The sequence below is a fragment of the Styela clava genome, chromosome 4, assembly GCF_964204865.1.
Source record: "Styela clava chromosome 4, kaStyClav1.hap1.2, whole genome shotgun sequence".
NCBI classification, from domain to species: Eukaryota; Metazoa; Chordata; class Ascidiacea; order Stolidobranchia; family Styelidae; genus Styela; species Styela clava.
This window is the reverse complement of record NC_135253.1, coordinates 25,345,393-25,366,399: the sequence shown is the minus strand read 5'-3', so window position 1 is coordinate 25,366,399 and position 21,007 is coordinate 25,345,393. Positions and strand designations below refer to the sequence as shown.

The 21,007-nt window shown below is 36.8% G+C and overlaps 1 protein-coding gene across 1 annotated transcript; it reads left to right on the top strand.

The window, feature by feature from the left end:
• Positions 1 to 208: 208 nt before the first annotated feature.
• LOC120326078 (uncharacterized) lies at positions 209 to 15,591 on the top strand. Its single transcript, XM_039392304.2, has 16 exons — positions 209 to 351; positions 1,334 to 1,525; positions 1,942 to 2,094; positions 2,511 to 2,588; positions 3,291 to 3,359; positions 4,114 to 4,287; positions 4,854 to 4,937; positions 5,818 to 6,034; positions 7,179 to 7,330; positions 8,092 to 8,256; positions 8,709 to 8,837; positions 9,128 to 9,199; positions 10,520 to 10,710; positions 11,248 to 11,347; positions 11,942 to 12,049; positions 12,497 to 15,591. The coding sequence occupies exons 1-16, from the start codon at positions 333 to 335 to the stop codon at positions 12,613 to 12,615; spliced, it is 2,022 nt and encodes a 673-aa protein (XP_039248238.2). The 5' UTR covers positions 209 to 332; the 3' UTR covers positions 12,616 to 15,591.
• The last annotated feature ends 5,416 nt before the right edge of the window (positions 15,592 to 21,007 follow it).

Here is a 21,007-nt window from a genome sequence, read left to right as displayed (position 1 = left end):
ACTAATCAATCAAAAGAGGATAAATACAGAAATATGAAAAGCATTACCTGATTTCATTCACTGATTCAGGTAATTGATTGAATACATATGAACATATCCACCTAAATATTCCATTTTACTAAAATGGATTTAGTATTTGATTAGTTTCTTGTTTCAATCTATATATCGTATCAATCTTTGTATAATTGCTAACTTCTTTTCTCTTAACAGTACTTATGCTATAGTGATAGACATGTCTTAGTCTCTGTACAATCTAGCCACTGTGATTTGTACTTGAAACTGTATTTTGGTGCTTAAGACCATCTGTCCCTGGAGTATTGGGAGGACCAGCAATGGAACAGATTGGGAAAGGTATTGGAATATTATAGGTGGTACTCCCGAGTCCCAAAACTTATGTGTACCAGTTAGGCCATAATTTTGTTCCTATTTTCCCTATTTTAGTTCTATTACGAGTTCGGGAACTATCTGTGTTTGCCAAGTAAATCTACCCCTGCCCATAAGTTTCACTCCCTTTACACAACTTGATGTAAAATAAACGAACAAAATTAGTTACTGTACCTCCATATTGGTGCATATAGGTGGTACCAAATGCTTTCATTTTGTATTATTAGTTTTAACTAAACTACAAGTTTGTATATTGAGGCCAAGCAATAGAAATCTAGAAATATGTTTTGTAAAATAGTTCAATAGCTTAGCTACTTTTGGCACCATTGGACAAAGGTTCGATGTGCCACTCACGTTGATAGGTTGCACAACAGTCAGAAACACTTCAGTCCTATACTTCAACTCGAGACTTTGATGAATTGCTTGAACTCATCTGACACATTCCATTCCAAATTCTTAGTCATGCTTCCATATTATTAAATTTCAGACGATTGTGCGTCTTCAACCTTAGATATAGCTGGTTTGCATTTCAATTTTATGTTCATTATGTGTGTTTTGAAACGGGGTTTCTAAACTGGGGGTTCCGACACCACAAGGGTTGCGCAACCAATATTGAAGTTGCAGAGAGTACACCAATTTCACTCAAAAGTACTCAATTGTACTTTTTTAGACTTTTGATTCGAAACACAGTTATTAAAACTAGTGCAAAACATAAATCTAATGATTTTGAGAGAATACATAGGGTCACAGAAGCGGCGCGTTTGCAGAACAATGTCGATTTTGTCGTAAGACCTGTGAAGCGGATCAGGTAGTCGCAAAATGTTGGATGGGGTCGCGATCTTAAAAGTTTGAGAAGTTCTGGTCTAAAACATATGTGGCAAATTTATGTGATTTATGTGAAATTATTTGACTTCATGCAAAATGTGTGTGACTTTATGTGCATTTTTAGAACGACTGGAAGATGTATCAACGGAAGAGTTGATTCGACGTTTCTCATCAACGGATTCATTCATTACATTTGCTTTATCGAAGTATGGTCTCAGAATTGACCAGTATAGGGTCACACCTGTACAGGAAAATAACCGATACGATGTCACAAATCTAAAACGCTGTTTGATTGCAATTTGGAAAGAAAGAGAAGGTAAAAATATATTTTATATCTTCAAAATATCTCATCTAAGCCAGTGCTTCTCAAACTCGTATGCACCGTTTCCCCCTAACTCTATACATTATTATCACACACTTGGTGATACTAAAAATTTATTTATTTTTTACAATATTGTTTTATTTTATAAAAATTCAATAAGAAAATAATAAATAAAGAAAATAAAAAGTGATATAATATCTGGGGACATTTTTAGTTACTAACCATCCCATTTAATGATGAAAATTTGTTTCTTAGTGGCTGAGACCCCATTTCTACCAAAAAGGATGTTGGAAAAAATACATAACTTATTTGTCCTGGCCCAGTCGCGGCCCAGATCTATAACTTGTGACATCTCAAATATAATCAGGTTGAATTCTTTTGAGAAAATAACTTCAATTTCTGCGACGCAGGATCCAGAGCTACAACAGAAGCGTTGAGACGAATAGTTGACAAATATTTTGAAAAACAAGTCAATCCTGATGCTGCATACTTTGATGATGATGATGATGATGAGATGGACCTTCTGTCACAAGGGGACGCTCAAATACAACAAGTTCCAACAGGTGACCCCCCAATTCAATTCATTCAAAGATAGAGTTTGTATTCCTATGCTTTGGTTTCGGATTTTATTAAGTTTAAATCTCAATAGGATAGGATTTACATATTTATCCCAGAGAGAGTAAAGCCTATAAAACAGCACAATTGTATGGCGAACCCCGGCCTCTTGTCCGTTTACCATCTCAGGTATGGGATTAGTTAGCCAGGTATTTGTTTTCGGAAGCATGGACTTGATGGCGAAGGAAGCCATAAGTGATCAGCGGTTACGTGAACCACCCTACGGCGTTGAGGGATGCAGCTATCCTCTCACCTGTAGCCTTCCCGGCGAGTGATTCAGCGAACCCACCCAGGTTACCAATCAGAAGTGCTGTTTAAACATGTTCATGCTGAATTAACAGAACTAAATTGTTTTCAACTTCAGATCCTTCTCCCACTACCATCAATATAACTAACATACAAGGAACCATTGGCCAGGTGTTGTTGGGGAATGAGACTCAAGGTAAGCTTGGTTTTATATTGATATGAATGGTAGTTAGGCTCGCTTATATTATATTTAGGAGCAGAGCTAGGGAGCCAGGGTTGGCATATCTTCACTAGATTCGTATTTTTAAATTTCTGGATCAGAAACAGTCCAGTTAATAAGGCTTGCATGCGCTCCCATGGTCTGTAAATCAAGATGGCAGACACCGGAACGTAGTACGTGTACCAGGTTAGGGTTAAGCCACAATTTTATTCCAATTTACCTTATTTTAATTTTTTTTACGAGTTCTGGGACTAGCCAGGTGACTCCCGTAGTATTTGTACCTGAAATTATAGTTCAACCCTAACCTGGTACACATACCACGTCCCGTTGGCCGCCATCTTGGTTCACATACTACATCATTACCGGCTTGAATGCTGCTGGCCTGTGACTCGATACTAAGATAGCATGTGCCACACCTTGACGCGGAACAAGGATGGCCCATGACTCTTCCTGATACGGGGATACCCAATGGCTTGATTTGAGTCGATAATAGGCGACTCGACGCAGGACTGAGATAGCACATGACTCGACTTAATACCTGGATGATCCAGTACTCGACTTGTTACTAGGATGATTCGTGACTCGAATCTTTAGGGACGTTTACACATTACTAATTGCACGAATCCTATTCTTACCTATATCTAATTTTCCGCAGTTATAACTGATCTTTGATTCCAGGCAATGCTAAAGATGAAGGAATCCCACAGATTGACCCCGATGTTCCAGTGTTGAAGCCTTCAAAATCAGGTCGGTTGCATCAATGCATTTTCAGTAGGTCAAAATTTTTTATTAGAAGTTTATGTGCCAACAAGGTCACAAGTAATCCTCCAGAACAATGGTTCTCAAACAGTGGGGCGCGCCCACAAGAGGGTGCGTAGACACATTTTTGAGTGAGCATGAATCTACCGGTAATTAAAACATAAAAATTTTGTTGGGTTTGATATAGCCCGCCTTATTTTGGACATTTACATTTCCTTATTGTTTTAATATTGCAGAGAGCTGTTGTGCTTTTTGTTATTTTTATCATCTGTGACATTACTTTAGCCCTACTTGCTATCTGTTATTTGTAGCTTATAGTTAGCTAGTTATTTTGAGGTGTGGCATTGACAAATTGAAAAAGTTTGAGAAACACTTTTTTAGAATTAAAGGAGGCCTAAATATGATCAAGAGACCAATGAAATTAATTATAAGAGCTACTAAAACTATGTAGAATTACTATAGTGTATTGCACATCCTTACTAAAGAGAGCTCAAGCTCATCTATGAGCAAAGTTTTGAGTGAGCAAGGAATGCCAAAAGCTGCTCAAACTACGGCGATGCACTCACTCAGAATTAAAACAGACTCATCTCTGAACAAAGTTACTAGTACTCACTCAGGAGTAAAGGAAACTCTTCTAGAACAAAGTCATGAGCCATCATTTAAGTGCAAAGAGCCACTAATAACATAAAAAATAACTACTATAACGTTCATTATTTCACGTTCATTGTTTTACTTGGCTTAGAAATTACTCCGGAAAAAACAGTGATAGATATCGGAGACTGCAGGTTGAAACTCTCAGCACATTCTGTTAAAGAACCAACGAAGCATGATATTGCGTATAAAGTCGTTCCAGGAGCGCCACCTGCTGGCCAAATTCATGCAAGCTCAACACTGTCTTTCAATCCATCATACCAAGGTTAGTGAAGGATAGAACTAAATTTGGTACTCCCAAATTTTGTGAACCAAGATGGCGAATACCGTAACCTAGTATGTGTACCAGGTTAGGCCATCATTTCAGGTACAAATACTGCGTAGTCACTTATCCTCGAACTCGTAATAGTACCTGCCATTTTGATTCACATACTCCAGGTGTACCCAAAATTTATTTATATATTCTGATGGGAGGAAAGCCAATAGGTTGTTCCAATCATGAAATGAAATTCATGGAATTCAACAAGATGATCTAATAATATTGCAAACCAACTGGAGTTGAGCCAGAAAAACTGGAATTAGCATTGAATGCAAACTGACAACTGTTCACTCGTGGACATTTTTGTTATTTGGTAGGATAAGATAAAATTCACATATTTATCCCGGTTGAGAGGAAAAAATAAGACGGCTTAACACACTCTCTTGTCCGGTTAGGAGTTCATGTCGGGTATAGGATTAGTTAGCCAGTTATTTTATTTTGGAGCGTACTCTCAATCGCTGAGCCACGGTAGGTCTTTATAATATTCTAATTTTACGAATAATTATTTCAAGGTCGAAAGGACGTAAAGATCACTCTGCCAACCTGGTGCTCAACCGAAGCTTCTGTCGATGTTGGGATTTACTGTAAATCAGAAGGTAAATTTAATTCTTTAAATATTTGGGCAATGCACTAGTTGTTGAAGCAAGGGTGGGCAGGGTTTTTGGACCAGAGGCCAAATTTTGCTCATCTAGACTTGCGGGCCATGCAGATGTGACATAAAAAGTTACATTTTATGAACAATATCAACAGTGTTACAAAAGCAAAAGTGGAAAATAATAAGCCTCATCCCAAAACTAAATTTAATCGTAATCTTCACATATTCCTTGAGCTATTTTCAGCTAAAACAGAATTTGGTTTTGGTTTTGGTTTGATTTTGGCAGCATCATGCGGGCCAGATTGACATACCAAATAGGCCAGATTTGGCCCGCGGGACGTAGTTTTTCCATGTCGGGGTTAAAGTGTTGACTTTATTGTATTGATGTCATATTTAGGCAATGTTGAATAATTTCTTTTAAATAGTAGCAAGGCCTTATGTATTACAAATTCTGTGGATGTTTTTTTGGAGTGAAAAATATAAATTATAAATAAGCGTTTTCCAATAGATCTGACTTGTATTCTAAGTAAATTCTTCAAGAAAGGAAATACATGAGCTTTTAAAGCCCTTATAGGAGATTGAAGCAATTTTATAATTTGCAAAAAAATTTAATATTAGTCTGGGGTTTGCTTAAACAAAAATCTCCTCGTAGACTTCAAGCAGCCTGAGCAACAGCTTTTGCGGCCCTCAACAAATCTCATGACTTGATAAGTTTCATTTCTTGAATGCTTATCAAAGTTTTGTCAACAATTTGTGTTTGTTTCAGATTTGTCGAACTAACAATGAATGGGCATATTAATAATGCATTAAGTCAATGCCTTAAATTACAGTCACGTGGCGATAGCAGATTAAGTCGCCTAATCTATTTGTTTTGTATTAAGGAGAGTGGATTGAGTTGGACCGTCCAATTCTGACACATGAAGGACACTTGGAACTTCATTATCGGGAACTTAGCAACCTGACAGCATACATATCTCAAGATAGGTTGCCAGATATCCAATTCAAAGTATCCTGCTTTCTGTTCAATAATGCAGATGGAAAATTTGCAATGGGATTCTGCCTCGCTGATAAAGCCATCGAAAACGTGTTTCTGCACAGGTAATTTCTCCTTTTACCTACCTATTTCGAAATTCTTCATTCCCTCTCACTGCCCATAAAACTGTTGCATTTGATGTTAAATGGTTCATTAGCTTGTGTGATATTCAACTCGTACTCATACGTTCCGGTGTCTGCCATCTTGGTTCACATACTTCATGACAGTGTTCCCTCTAAGGTGTTCGCGTGTGCGCGCGCACACAGCTTTCAGAGATTTACTGCGCACACAGCTTTCAGAGATTTACTGCGCACACAGCTTTCAGAGATTTACTGCGCACAGGCGTATTTCGATGTAATGTAACAATGTGCTCGGTTGGCAGGTTGAGAAAGTTTGTTGTTGGCCCACTTATTACCTGGTTAGAACGCCAAAATTTCTTCATTGGTTTTTGCACAAATATTAGTCATTTCCAAAAAAGTGCGCACACACCAAAATTTCTGCGCACACATACTACAAAAAATTAGAGGGAACATTGTTCGGGAATACCATCTTTTTCCCAGAGAGAAATTCCCTCTTGGTTAAGAAACACTTGGTCAGTGTACTGAACTCATTTAGGGCTCCAATCGGTCCCGTCCAAAAATAAAGGTGGCAATATTAAATAGGAACTACTACAAATATTTAGGTCTACCAACATTTTGATATTTGATAGATGCGAAGGCTTAGTGGTTACAGAATTGGATTCAACCAGCATCGCAGGTTGCACATCCCTCCTGCAGGCCCATGCTCACCCAAGGTGTAATAAGTTTGTCAGGCAATGTCTTACCAATCGCAGTGTTGTGAAACTTGCGGGCCAAATGCGGCTCGCTCTTTTAATTTAGTTCAATCTGGTATGTGAGAGTAATTCTGATTATTTTGTGTATACCAGAGTCCAACAATGCCCTGACAGCTAACTTGTGTGAAGCGAACAACTTATGTCACAAGATCAATAACTAAATTTTTTGTGCCTGAAACTACTAGAAAGCTTATGTTAAATGAAGATTGAAATGCGGCCCGCGGTTTCACTTAGTTATTCGTATTAAGCCCTCATGTATCAAAAGTTGCACACACCTGCCTTACCGAAAAGCTTCCCCTCGAAATGAACTGCAGTGAGACCCTTGAATCCTTGAAAATGTAAAATAAAAATTACACCAAGTTTTCTTTGCGTCACAGACTCAAGAAGGAAGGCTTCGTTTCTTCTATCAAGACTCTGGAATCACTTACAGCATCGTTTGAGGATGAGATTGCGTTCAATATTACTCCTGGCCAACAAATGACAAACACACATTTCAACGTGGATGAACAATTCCTTTCTTCATATCAAGGTGGGTAGGAATGAAGTTTGAATGTTTGGTACTCCTGTAATATGTGTACCAGGCCATAATTTTATTTCGATTTTCCTTATTTTAGTTCTATTACGAGTTCGGGGACTGACTGTGTTAGTCAAGTTAATATACCCCCTGCCCATAGGTTTCAGTCCCTTCACACAACTTGATGTAGGCGAACAAAACCAGTTACCTCCATATTGGTAAGCATACTTCTGGAGTGCCGAATGTTTTAGCGGGGAATAAGTCTAAGAGAAGAATGCATTTTATATTTATTCCTTGGGAGAGGGATGGGATATTCATGAAAATCAAATCCTACAATTAAGTCATCTTATCGACTTTTTCCACCCCGAGTTTATTATGTAAATCCTATCGTATGATTAAGCCGTCCTATCAACTTTACTCTCAGGAGCTTGAAAATAATAATAATATAAAAAGTTTATTTCGGTCCCATAATCAGCATAACAATAAAATGATTGATAAAAACAAATAAATAAAAACTGATTATGAAGTCAGGAGAGCAAACATTTCCTTAGATAAGGTTTAAAAAGTACAGAATGTATTTGAGATGGAAAGTTTTGCCAAGAAGAGGTGGTACGTGTTCAATCACCTAAAATAAATTATTCCATCTATGAGAGGCAACTATGTAATAAAATCTTGAAATAAGACTCACATTTTTGTGGAATATGAAATGAGGTATTTTGTTCCTACATCTTCATATATCCATTTTTATGGCTATAACCAATATCAACTTCTTCTAGGCCACATTTCCTACTGCACCATTGACAAAAAGGCTCTTAATCCTGTTTATAAAATCTCTCAAATGAGGAAACAGGAAGAGGCCGGCGCTGGAATCCAACCTTTTTATGAGAAATCCTACAACATTGCTGGAAAAGAGGAGTCATTGGGACAGCCTGGTGCTGTTGGTGAGCTGTTTCTTTATCAAATCATTGCCAAGATTTTTTTTTAAATAATTTTTTATCATATTTTGATATTGATATAATGATAATGTGTATTTCTGGCAACTAGTCTTTTCTGGCTTAGCATGTCCAGTGATGTCATCAGTTGCAGGGTATCTGATTATGACCAACAGAATTTTAAATTATCATGCACCCAGTTGGTGGGTTACTGAAATAACTTTGGTTATGACTATGAGTTTTTTATACTAAAAAAAATTTCCTGTTCTGTATAATATGGGTATTTGAGCATTTATTTGAACCACGCTAGGTGGGGAGTTTAGCAATCGTCCAGCACATAATTATTCCCAATGGTATTCGAACATGCAAACTCGAGATATGGATCAGCGGTGTGACGGCAAAAACATTCTCAATGCTTAGCACAACCGCCGAATGTTCTGATTGATCTCTCATATTTCCAGGACATGGGAGGCCCTCAGACCTGATTGAATTTCGTGGTCAACTCAATACCGGCGTTTTATTGAAAAATGCAGAGGAAGTTGAAATCGACAATAGACGATACAGTGGTGATGAATCACCCAGGAATAGACGTGAGTGTTATTATATACATCATGGTTGGCCCATACGTCGATCGTGATCGATCGGTTTATCGCCACGTCTCGAGTATTCGATCGCTCCTGATGTTGGGTGAGAATTTAATAGTATACCCAAAAAAACTGCCTTTAACATTTTCAACCTGTTATTGCTAACTTATTACCGCTGTATAAACTCTTTGGACTGTATTTTTGTCATAGCCTACTTAAGTGCATGCGTATTTCATAGCATTGGTTCGACATTTGCACTACAATTTTGAATAATACTTGGTTTCATTTTTCCTCAGCAAAGTTGACTTATGAACAAAAACTTGAAAGAGCAGAAGAGAGAAAGAAGAAAGCTGAAGCTTGGACTGGAGGTACAGTTCTTGGTAGGGTGGTGGCTTAGTAGCATGACATCATACGGCTTCTTGAGCAGCAGTTGCCAATCAGCATTTATATGAACCACCAATGGCAAGAAATTTTCCCTCATAAATTTTCCCTATAGAATCCGAAACTGAGAGCTATGCTTGTGCGTGGAGAATTTTCATTTTGTAATGAAGTTTGGAGTGGTGCAAAAATACCGAACTCTTTCAAACAAAACTTTATTTGGATCCGATACTCTTGGACATCTTGATGCCCTCATATGTAAATAGTACTGAATGGTATACCAGTGATTCTTCGAACTTTTTGAAAAATTATGCATAACGGTCCCCTTTCAATTTTTCTGATTACTCGAGGTCCACTAACTAAATGAAAGCAAATAGCAACGCGGTACATCAACATTCATTTATTGAATGATATTAAAACAGTTCGATGAGATGGGTACGCCTGCTTGGCTCCTACTAGTTTCCACTTCTAAATTGGGTTCTGTTTTGGATAATGCAACTCTCATATCGTGCCTCACGTCCATTCTGTTTCAACATTTTGTTTTAATAGCATGTAACGTAGAAAAAGCTGTCTCCTATTCGTAAGTTGTTGCAAATGGAATAAGCATTTTTAGCTCCATCTTAGCGAAATCAGGATAGGACGGTGCCACTGTGTGTTTATTTCCTCCAGAACTTATCACGGCAGAATCAAATTTTACATATGAATCGTTATATCTAAATTTATGTTTTATTTTAAATTACCCTGTGAAAATTTACAACCAGACCCTCACGCCTTCCATAAACAATACGTCTTTGGTGCTTCGACCAAACACTGTAAAAGCATGACATCAAAATTTTACTTCATATCAAAGTGCTTCTGTGCTGAGGTTAAAGTTGTCTCGCCGCCCCCCTAAAATCGCTTCACGGGCCCCTAAGGGACCGCGGACCCCAGTTTGAGAACTAGTGGTATGTAATGACTTGGAATAGTTATAAAACTTCAAGGTTGTAATGATCAAAGTGAGCATGCGAAGTGAGATATAAAATTGGAAGATGACGCAAATCCTCTGTTACTGACCTGGCATTGTCCACTCATAATATTACGCCTAAATAGGTGCGAAAACCGTAGACGGTTAAATTTTCAAGTCTGATTAGAGTTTCTTTTTAAAGCATTGTACGTTGACAACAGGGAAGACCGATAACCTTTAAGCCGCTCTGCTGCCTATCCTAATGGGCATGAAAGTTGTTCCACGAGATTTTCAACCTGCAATGCTAGCTAACATAATGGGGTCTTAGGTCAATATTGTAATGACTTATAAGACTTCTCTTTTACAGAGCAACCCAAGGTTGCACCAGGTGGTCGTCAAATCATTTTTCATGGTGACGTTAATGCTGGAGTAGCATTACTTGGCTCGAGAAAGTTGAAGATCGATAATAGGAAAATGGCAGGAAAGAGACCTGAAGGATCACAAGGGAAGGAAATACAGAAGGTTTCTGAACCTGTTCAAGTCAATGAGGGTGTAGAGGTTTGATATTACTATAAGTTTAGTCTGCTTGTATTGCATTTTTTTTTTCACCACACTTGCCCTGATTATGCTACACTCGCCCCTGCTTAGTATCTGTCCCAATTATAGTTTGCTGGCTCTAATTTGCCACACCTGCAGTAGAAACTTGTGTGACATTGCAATTTTAATTATCCTATGTTGCTAGACTGGTTTGAATTCCAAATTGAATAATTTTGTGCAAGAGATATGTTTGACTCCCGTCTATCGTAGCGTTGGGAATTCTTCCACCATCAAATCCACGCATCGTGAACAAAAATTAGTTAAATTATCTTTTATCTGACTGACAGGGATTGGTAAACGGGCGTTGTTTGGACATCTGATTGGTTTTGCTCTCCCCCAAGATAATATGAAAAATCCTATCTTATTCCACATCGACATGGACTGGCAATGGGATGAGAGGCCATGTTCGCGGTATAATACATTCAACTTATTGGCCTCCCTCTCTCCCTTGGATAAATATGATGAATCTCAGTCCTACCTAATCTAAATGTTTTTCAGGTTGAATCACAGCAGTATCGTGAAGAACCTCAGCCAAATGTTGCAGCTCTTCCAACAGGGACAGATTGTGAAAAGATATCCCCTGACTATAACGGTCCGGGTAAGTAATAAATATATATTTGTTGCGAACAGCGGAGTCTGCGTTCATCATTTTCTGCTATTATGATGCTGATTGTCTGGGTTTCCAAGCATCAAACACTGTTGGTTGTCAGTGCGCACTCCTTTACTTACCAGACAAAAGAAGTTATATTCGAAGTTTGTTTTTCCAATAAATTCAGTCATGTGGGATTTACCACCTCATAGCTGTTTTCCTGACATATCATATGTACTGGACACACTCTGGCGCTTCAGAAGTATGTGTACCAATATGGAGATAACTAATTTTGTTTGCCTACTTCATATCAAGTTGTGTAAAGGGACTGAAGGCGGAGTATATTCACTTGACTAACACAGATAGTCTTCGAAATCGTAATAGAACTAAAATAAGGAAAATCTGAATAAAATTATGACCTAAGCCTAACCTGGTACACATACTACAGGAGTATCTAAACTCTCACCTATAACTTTGCTCACAGACCATTTCCACAAAGTTGTTTTGCAAATATCCAGAGCCTAAAATTTAACTAGTCTTTCATGTCTGTTTGGACACTTTATTATCCATAATCTATTTAACTACACTGAGGACTTTTTTCAGCCCCAGAAGCACCTCCAATTGACCCAGGAATTATTGAACATGATGTGAGACAGAGGAGAAGAGAAGCAGATCAAAATAATGGGGGTGGGGAACCACCTACAGATGAAGGTAATTTTCAGGATTTTTCTATTTATTTCTGGAGGAGGAAAGCTGATAAGACGGCTTATTTGTAGTGTGTACCATGGCCTCTTGGCCAGTTACATTTTATGCATGTCAAGTATAGGATTCGTTAACCAGTTGTTTGTTACTGATGCATGGACTCATGGTGGAGAAACCGGGAACTGACCATTATCTTTTCAACGGATTCAAATCTACAAACTCACATTGAGTCACATATCATAGTCAGAGGAAATCAAATTTTCACATCATAAAATTAAATTTACTTCTGATTATGTGACGTTTGGCACATCGTGATAAGTGTTAATAATACGCTCGCCATTTTGAATTACCCTGTGTGATTTCACAGGTCCGAATCCTTTCGGGGATAATCCTGTGCAATTGCTTGACTTTCCGCCAATGCAGGATGTTGGTGATAATATTTTTTCACCTTCACAGATAACGATAAAGATCCTCCTGTGAAACCAAAGAAGACTAAATACGACACTGTTCGACAATGTCTCGCTGTTGTGGCTGTTATCTTCATGGTGTTTATAGTTTACTCGTACATGAAGTAATTCGGCCCGGACTACAAATGAAGATTTCCAGTGAAACTATCAATAGATGAATATTATGTTTTTTTCTCATTTTGAGATTTTGTGAAAATTATGAGATAATATGAAATATGAATGTTGATTTGAGTTTGAGTAGTTTATAATTCAATTTATCTAGATTTCTCAAATAACCTATTTTGGAGCAAAATCTAGCTTCATTCATTTTGTGGATGCAAGTTTCAAATACTGCTTGGGATCTAAAGCCATGGCAATCTGACAGAGCTATAGTCAAGCCTACCATAAAAAATTGAGTGGTAGCTATCACCAAATTTTAGTGGCACTAGCTCCCAACTGACCAATTATTCTTCACTTTCATCATTTCTAGTGTTTCGTTAAAATATAAAAAAAATTTTAGCATATTTTTTTTCAGTACTGAACTCAATTTGTAATGTCAATTCAAAAGTTTCAAGTTAAATCTGTATGCTTGAATCTTTACTGTTTAATTTCGAATTTGAACTGTTATATCAAGATTTCATGTTCCACTGTCGTGATCTGGTGCTACAGTTTGAATATACCAGCTTCCCATCCCTGGTTTCAATATTAAAAGTTTTATATATTAGGCAAAAAAGTAAAAATTATTTTCGTGAAGGGAAACTTGAAGTGTTTCAAAATTTGTAATTCAATACTTTGTTAAAACTTATTTCTATGGGCATACATCTCCAAGGTGAACATTTTCCAGAAATTGAAATTTTTCATTTGAATTTCTACAAACTATTATGCCAATTGATCCCACCTATCTACTGGTACCTTTGTTTGAATGTTAAACGCATAAAAGGAATGGGACAGATTGTTTACAGCCCTTCTATTAGTGCTCTTTCCCGATTTAGTTAAGAGCTCGAGATTTTGCTTTGAGCAAACTTGCAACTCTTTTATCAATTATAATTCACTTTCATTTTAAGTGTTTGATTTCTTTGTTTTCAATGGTGGCTTTTAGTAAGACATGTTTTCAATGATATTTTTAACATTTAACCGTGCATTTGAATCCTTGAGCATAATTCTTGTCCCCCTTTTTTATTTGGATAAACCATAGCTGCAAATTTGCCATTTGCATTAATCGAGTCTGCCAGTGTACCTCATCAATTTTTCCTGCCACGTCCAAGGTTTTATAATAAAAATTAGAATTCTGAACTTGTTTTAAAATTTTTAATTGATATTCTAAGCTGATAGCACGCTAGACGGTAAATCGAAAATCTTGCGTTTATAATTATTTTTTTACATGTTCAATTCGGGCAACCCTTGTTCGTGCAGCCCTTCTTCCATTTCTGGGCTGCAATATGCAATTGAACGAGCAAATTTCAGTCATTTAAAACAAATGCCCTAAGAGGGAAAATCCAATAAAAATTACCTTTCACTTTGATTATTCACTTATTGCCTCAGTATTCGTGGAGCGAATGCGGCATTGTTGGTCAAGATTGCAGAAGTGTAATAAAGCTATGGTTTGTGTTTTCTGTATTGAACTGGTAGAGTTCGATTTTTCAAAATATTTCATACTTATCTGTAATTGCTCTCTTGCTTTAACATTTAAATGCTTCATTTTATGATGCTTATATTAATAGCAAATGTTGTGTGATATAGAGACTCAATGTAAAATAGTCCAACATAGTGAACCATATTTTCCTGGTACTATTATGTTTACCAGAGGTCAGTCTAATATGATAGTTCTATCTGAAATGTTTATTTATCATTTGAGGTTAACCTTCTTGGCGCGCAAACCCCTACCCATGCATTTTTTTTTTGTCAACCATTAAGCCCTAAAGCTTCACTCATGTCTTTTTAAAATCGTGTGCTAGAATTCTATTCATCAATATATCTTTAAAACACACTCCTCCAAAAAAAAATTTTATGCGAAAAATTTTTGAAAATTTCTAATAAAAACCTTGACCTTGAGATATTCTGTGTACAGGAGAGGGTTAATTACTAATTCCTAGTTAATTAATTTTTGTTTCAACGTTTTCGTAAAGTTTTTTTCCAACAGAACAATACCAAAACGACTATTATAGCAAGAATGGTTACTCTGAAATTCACAATTGTATTTACAGAATTATCATGTTCAACGCTTCAATTACCGATTTTGATGACGCCACAGCTCTAATTATTACTGCACAAACCCCCCAATGCAAAAAATGTTACTTTTCTCGACGGAAATGCGCGTAGAACAGCGTAAACTATCCAATACGCGCAGTTACGCGTGTAACTTACCATTAATTATATTTGGCGTAATTTTGCATTTATAATGGTTTTTATTTAGCTCAATGAAAAAATTAACTTGACTGTGGTTAGACACTAACTTGGTTGGCACATCACTCCCGCATTCATGCCAGCTTAAAATATATATGATCTCATATATATGACCTAAATTATAGTCCACGTTTATATTTTCTGATGTTTCGGGCTCTTCAGCGTATATTTTTTTAGTATTTAATTGGTATACCTGAAAACTTAACAGTTTAGTTTGAAATTGTCCTTTATGCTGATTATTGAGTCAAAGTAAACCTATACTTATGCTGAAATTTATTGACTGTTTCGCACTTTATAACTCTCTCAAGCAGCGCTATGCAGTACACCTAGAGTTCCATCATCTTTCGACTCTCAGTTATACAAAATGGTTCTCAGTAAAATGATTTTGAGTCCGACTCCTCTCGTTTAGAAAATTTGGAATCTGAGCCCGATCCCCAACGTCAAAATATCAAATTTTTGACTCAGACTCCGGGAGTTGGAAAATACCGCTCTTGCTTCAACTCCAACACCGAGAAGTCTTCAAATTTCAACCCAACATACCTGTTAACAAGAGAATAACAAAAGTTGGGAATCTGTTTGGGTTCGCAATCAGCCTTTTTCTGTAAATAACTGTGCTTGAATAAATATCTCTGTGTTTATTTTTTTGTTGTTCAAACATTGAACAAGTGTAATTTTTTTCAGACATAAATTGCTTATATATAAGACTGCTTTTTATATTTTATGTGGATTCACGAACAGTAAAATGGGATTTTCATATTTATCCCCAACGACAGCACTAAAATCTTTTCTAATGCATATGAGAGTCCACGAATATCTTTTGTCAGGTATGGATATAGCTATGTATTTTAAATAATCTTTTTATGTGCGAGTGATCCGCCCATCCAGTTTTTTTTTTAAATTTCATATATGATCATGGCCCACGGAGCTCGTGCCTAGCATAAACAACGACCGGTCCATCAAGTACAGATACAGTTAGCCAGTCAATCGTCCCGAATGCACAAAATCGATCATGACGATGCGAAGGGAGATGTGCCTTAATAATACTTCAAAAACTACTGTCACAGATTTGGTTACAGTCGTTGTAGATATGTCCGAAGACTCAAGGGTTCTGGATTGGTTGTTTATTGTACGGCAACTGCACAATATATATAACACGTAACACAGCAAGAACAGAGGACACGAAAAAACGCGACCGACGTCAGCCCAGCGACAGAAGTTGAGAGAGCAAGTGTGGCTCGTGCTAAGCGTTAGGAATACGCTGAGGAGGGTTGGTAGCATAAAAGTCATATTGGGGATGGCGAAATACGGTCGAAAGGTGGCAGATTAGGGATGGCGAAATAGGGACGAAAAGCCAAATTGGGGATGGCAAAATGCGGTCGAAGCGTGGCAGATTAGGGATGGCGAAATACGGTCCAATGGTGGCAGATTAGGGATGGCAAAATGCGATCGAAGCGTGGTGGCAGATTAGGGATGGCAAAATGCGGTCGATGGCTGTCAGTTTTTGCCAAATCGACTGTCATAATGCGCTGTTTAGTATACAGATAACAATAAACAATTGCCTCAAAATTACAAAGAAATATGGCCAAAGTGTTTAGATTTGGGGCTGATGAAATGGATTAGTACCTGTCAAATTCGGGCTGGGAAAACACAGTCGATGAGTGTCAAAATGGGGTCGAAGCGTGGCAGATTAGGGATAGCGAAATGCGGTCGAAGCGTGGCAGATTAGGGATGGCGAAATGCGGTCGAAGCGTGGTGGCAGATTAGGGATGGCAAAATGCGGTCGAAGCGTGGTGGCAGATTAGGGATGGCGAAGTACGGTCGAAGCGTGGCAGATTAGGGATGGCAAAATGCGGTCGAAGCGTGATGGCAGATTAGGGTTGCCGAAATACGGTCGAAGCGTGGCAGGTTAGGGATGGCAAAATACGGTCGAAGCGTGGCAGATTAGGGATGGCGAACTGTGGACGAAGCGTGTCAAATTGGGGGTGGCGAAATAGGGTCGATTCCTGTCAGGTTAGAGATGATGAAATATGGTCGATGCGTGTCAGATTAAGGAGGGCGAAATAGGGCAGTGGGTTGACGGGTGTCATGTTAAGGATGGCGAAATGCGTGTCAGATTTGGAAACAAACATTGTCAAATTTAAGGAACTAATCTGATCAGTGTTTCACATTTTAAAATTCATTTAAAAGGTATTGTCCGATTTTACATCGTGTCTTTATTTTATGATTAATTTTGATGTTTTATATATTATTACATTTTTCTCATCAAGTCTTGAACATTTTTTTTATATTTTTCTGATTAATAATTTTAATACAATCTTTTAATGTTTGATATATTATTACGTTTCTCTCATCAAGTTTTGGGTACTCCTGAAGTATGCGCACCAAGATGTCGCACAACCTGAACCCTAACCTGGTACCAGCTCGTTGCGCATATTTCAAGAGGTCTGCATTGTGGATCGTGCCATCATTTATGAGGTCATATGTTTTATCTCTTTCGTCATGGAAATTTCAATTTTTCCCTGGTATTATTGTCCCTACAATTTTTTACGCCACCCCGAAGCCTGCGATATTTCTATTCCAAATACTGTTATTAAACAATTCTTTTCAATTACAAATATTTTAAATTGCTCAAGTATATATGTAGAAGAATCCTGTTTTGCTTTAAAATATTTTTGGCATAATTCACGATCACACTGCATGAAGAGTTCATTCTCCGTGTTTCGTTAATTTCAATTCTCAAAATTTCTTTCGAAGTTAATTGGTTTTATAATTTGAATATAACCTTTTGATGTAAAGATGTGTTCGATATATTATGCTATAAAATGATTTTTATGATATTGGGTGAATTCCTATCTAGAGGAGAGTCTTTGAATAGGAATATACGTTGTTGTATTACTCACTTTTGTATAATATTATTCATGAAAACGCGACAAACTATTTGAACTGCGTAAAAATGAAAATGCGACTTTTGTATTCTACAAAAGGCAAGGTAATTAAACATAGGGATTTTGGTATAAACAGTTCAAAAACCAACTAATAGAAGATTTCAACACAAAATGTTGGAAACCACCAAATTCATCCATTTTATCGTTTTTCAGAAAGAAAATGTCGAAGACTAGTTTGACTTTTTAGGAATCTTCTTGCATGCTCTACTTCTTGAGGAACATAATTACCATTACTTGGTACAGAATCCAACCCATGTCTTACTGGATAGCGAAGGAGCAACTTATAAATAAATGTGTTACGTGTAACGCAAGTCTTGTTCTCTGTTGCAATTGAATTCCAAGGAAAGACGCATTTGCGACGAATTTTCCGTGCTGTTTGGAATAGGGTGGGATAGACCCTGGTGCTATATATATCCGCATTGTTTAATATTTAATGGTGCTTATAACTGGCGTAGTTTCGTGCACCGTTATTTCGCGTTCAAATGCGTTTGATGAGGGATTAATTTTGAGCTAGTAATATGTTCAATATTCATATCTAATGATTGTAATATTTGTTCTGGTGAGTATAAGATACAAAAAAGCCTTTCTAGATTTTCAATTGAAATCAAATGAAATTATACTTTCAAAAACTTATAGGCGAAATGTTTTGAAAACATTCTGCGCTGAGCAGGGTCTCTATAATTGTACGGACATTCAGCGAAATATAGCCAGTGAAACACTTCCCTGAATATTCGACATTTACACTGGAGTCAAATTACTACTAATCTGCAACTGAAAATGTTCAACCTAATTGTTTTTGAACTTTACAAAACAATCTCAAACATTTGATGGTCAGAAAACGCTAATGTTTCATGTAGTAGTCAGGGAACACGCAATTTGATGGGTTAGTCTAGCAGGAATGGCGAACCTTTTTAAAGAATTGGGTCGAAAATTATTGTTGTATTGTAGAAAAGAAGACTGTGGTTCGTAGACAGGGTTGTCCAAAACGAATCAAATATTCGAATACATTTTCGGCTGATTTTCGAATAATATATAGTCTCTTTTCATCGTAAACACGGTTTTTCGTTTTTGCGGAAATTATCAAACGATTTTACACATTCATTTCCATTACGTCAAGAAATTGAAGATTATTCAATGTCGTAATTGTTATGATACCCAATAAATTGTCGCAAGTCGGAAAACAAGTCGATTTATTAGAAGAAATAATTAATACTTTTTCCCGCTTTATGGCAAATAATTTTGATAATGATATTTGAAAGTTTCGACTTTTTACTGGGATGATTTTCTGTTGTGCAAATTATTCATATCCATGACCGATACCAGCATATAAAATTATCATGCGTTATTAATTTAGTTTTGTTTAACGTAACTTATGGTTGCGACGACAATTTGTGAGCATAAAATGTGTAGTGAACTGCCCGATATTATTCATTTTTGATTCCTATTTTCGGATTTACTGAATAATAAAAGTATTATTACTCTGAAATCTACTGGAATTTGTGGACTTAAAATGCGTGGCAAGGTGCCCGAATATAATTAATTTCTGATTCGTATTCACAAAATAATATTACTCAAAAATACACTACACGGACTTAAAATGTGTTGTAAAGTGGCCGAATATAATTAATTGCTGATTCGTATTCACAAAATAATAAAAGTATTATTACTCAAAAATATAACGGCGATTCGCGGACCTAAAATGTGTGGTAAAGCGCCTGAATATAATTAATTTTTGATTCGTATTTTCAGACTCTTGGAAAAATTGTCCCAAGTCAGAAAAATAATTTATACTTTATCCCGCTTTTTGGCAAATAATTTGAATAATGGTTGGTATTTGAAAGTATGAACTTTTTACCAGGATGATTTTGTGTCGCGCCAGATATTCAAATCCATGACCGATACCACTATTTCAAATGCCTTGCCATATTAATTTAAATCTGTTAACGTAACTAACTCATGATTACGTCGACTTATAAAAGAATAAAAGCGTTACTATCCTGAAATATATATCGCAGTAATCTGTGAATATGAAATGCCTGGTAATATAGCCAGTTATTCCATTGTTTATTGCATGCAAATTCATTCGCATATTATAGATAAGCGTTTTTTGAACTTCAAATGTATTCGAAACAGTGAACTATTCGGTATTGGCCACTCGTAGGTAAACCCGCTACCGCAATTTTTCCGTTAGACTCATAATCTTTGACGTTGAAGGACTAAGGTAATGTATTGTACTTGATTTTATGTAATTTGTGTTTTACTAATTACCGAAATATGTTCCGACGCTACGGACTACGGTAAATATTCCCGTGGTTTCAAAAGAGCTTTGAAACGGGATTTCACTGTATGAGAATTGCATTTTTAGATTGGCTTTCTGCCACGTTGAAGTCACTACCACTCTAATCACAACCCTCTAACGACTATGTGATTGAAGAGGCGTTATAAACTCTTCATTTCATTTTCAGTTTTCCACGATAAAAACAGTGAATGAGGAGGCCTCTTTATTTCATTTTATTCAGTTTTCCACGATAAAAACAATCACAAAACTTTCCAAGACTAGACTAACATTGAAAACATATTGAACGGTATATATGTAGGGATGAATTAAATGTCCCTGAACTAAATGACCAGAGAGTTTGACAAGCCCGTGAATCGATGCTCTAAGAACGACCAGAGATCGTAGGTTTTATGGTATTTTCAAATTTGAGGTAATGGCATTGGTTACTTAAGATATGTAAATGGTGAATGACTCAAAGTAAGGTATAAGGCATTAAAAAGTAACTACAATGGTCTAGTTGTTGTAACTAAGTAGGTTTAAAAAAATCATCATCATCAATCATTTCAAAATTGAGCAACATTAAAGTTGGCTCATGTAATATGATATGATTTTGAAAGCTTTATATTATAGAAACGAAAGCGCACTGACATGAGAGTGAGCGTATATTCCTTCAAATGGCCAGAATGAATCGTGTATACAGCACCTAATGAAAGTGATGAATTGAATATTCCCGTTTTTGAAAAAATAGTGTTCACAAGCAACAAGAAATATATGACATTGGAAGGCATAGAGAGTGAGGGTTAAATGCTGATTGGAGTGCTTAGTATCAGCAATAGTGTCAGCATCAGCATTTCCCTGATTACAGGGAATTAATAAAAATAGAAGAAAGAACACC

What these genes read in the sequence shown, in the direction of transcription:
- LOC120326078 (XM_039392304.2), top strand. An exon ending in AATTTGGAAAGAAAGAGAAG is followed by an intron (nt 1,526 to 1,941) that starts GTAAAAATATAT and finishes TCTGCGACGCAG; the next exon opens with GATCCAGAGCTACAACAGAA. An exon ending in AGCTGAAGCTTGGACTGGAG is followed by an intron (nt 9,200 to 10,519) that starts GTACAGTTCTTG and finishes TCTCTTTTACAG; the next exon opens with AGCAACCCAAGGTTGCACCA.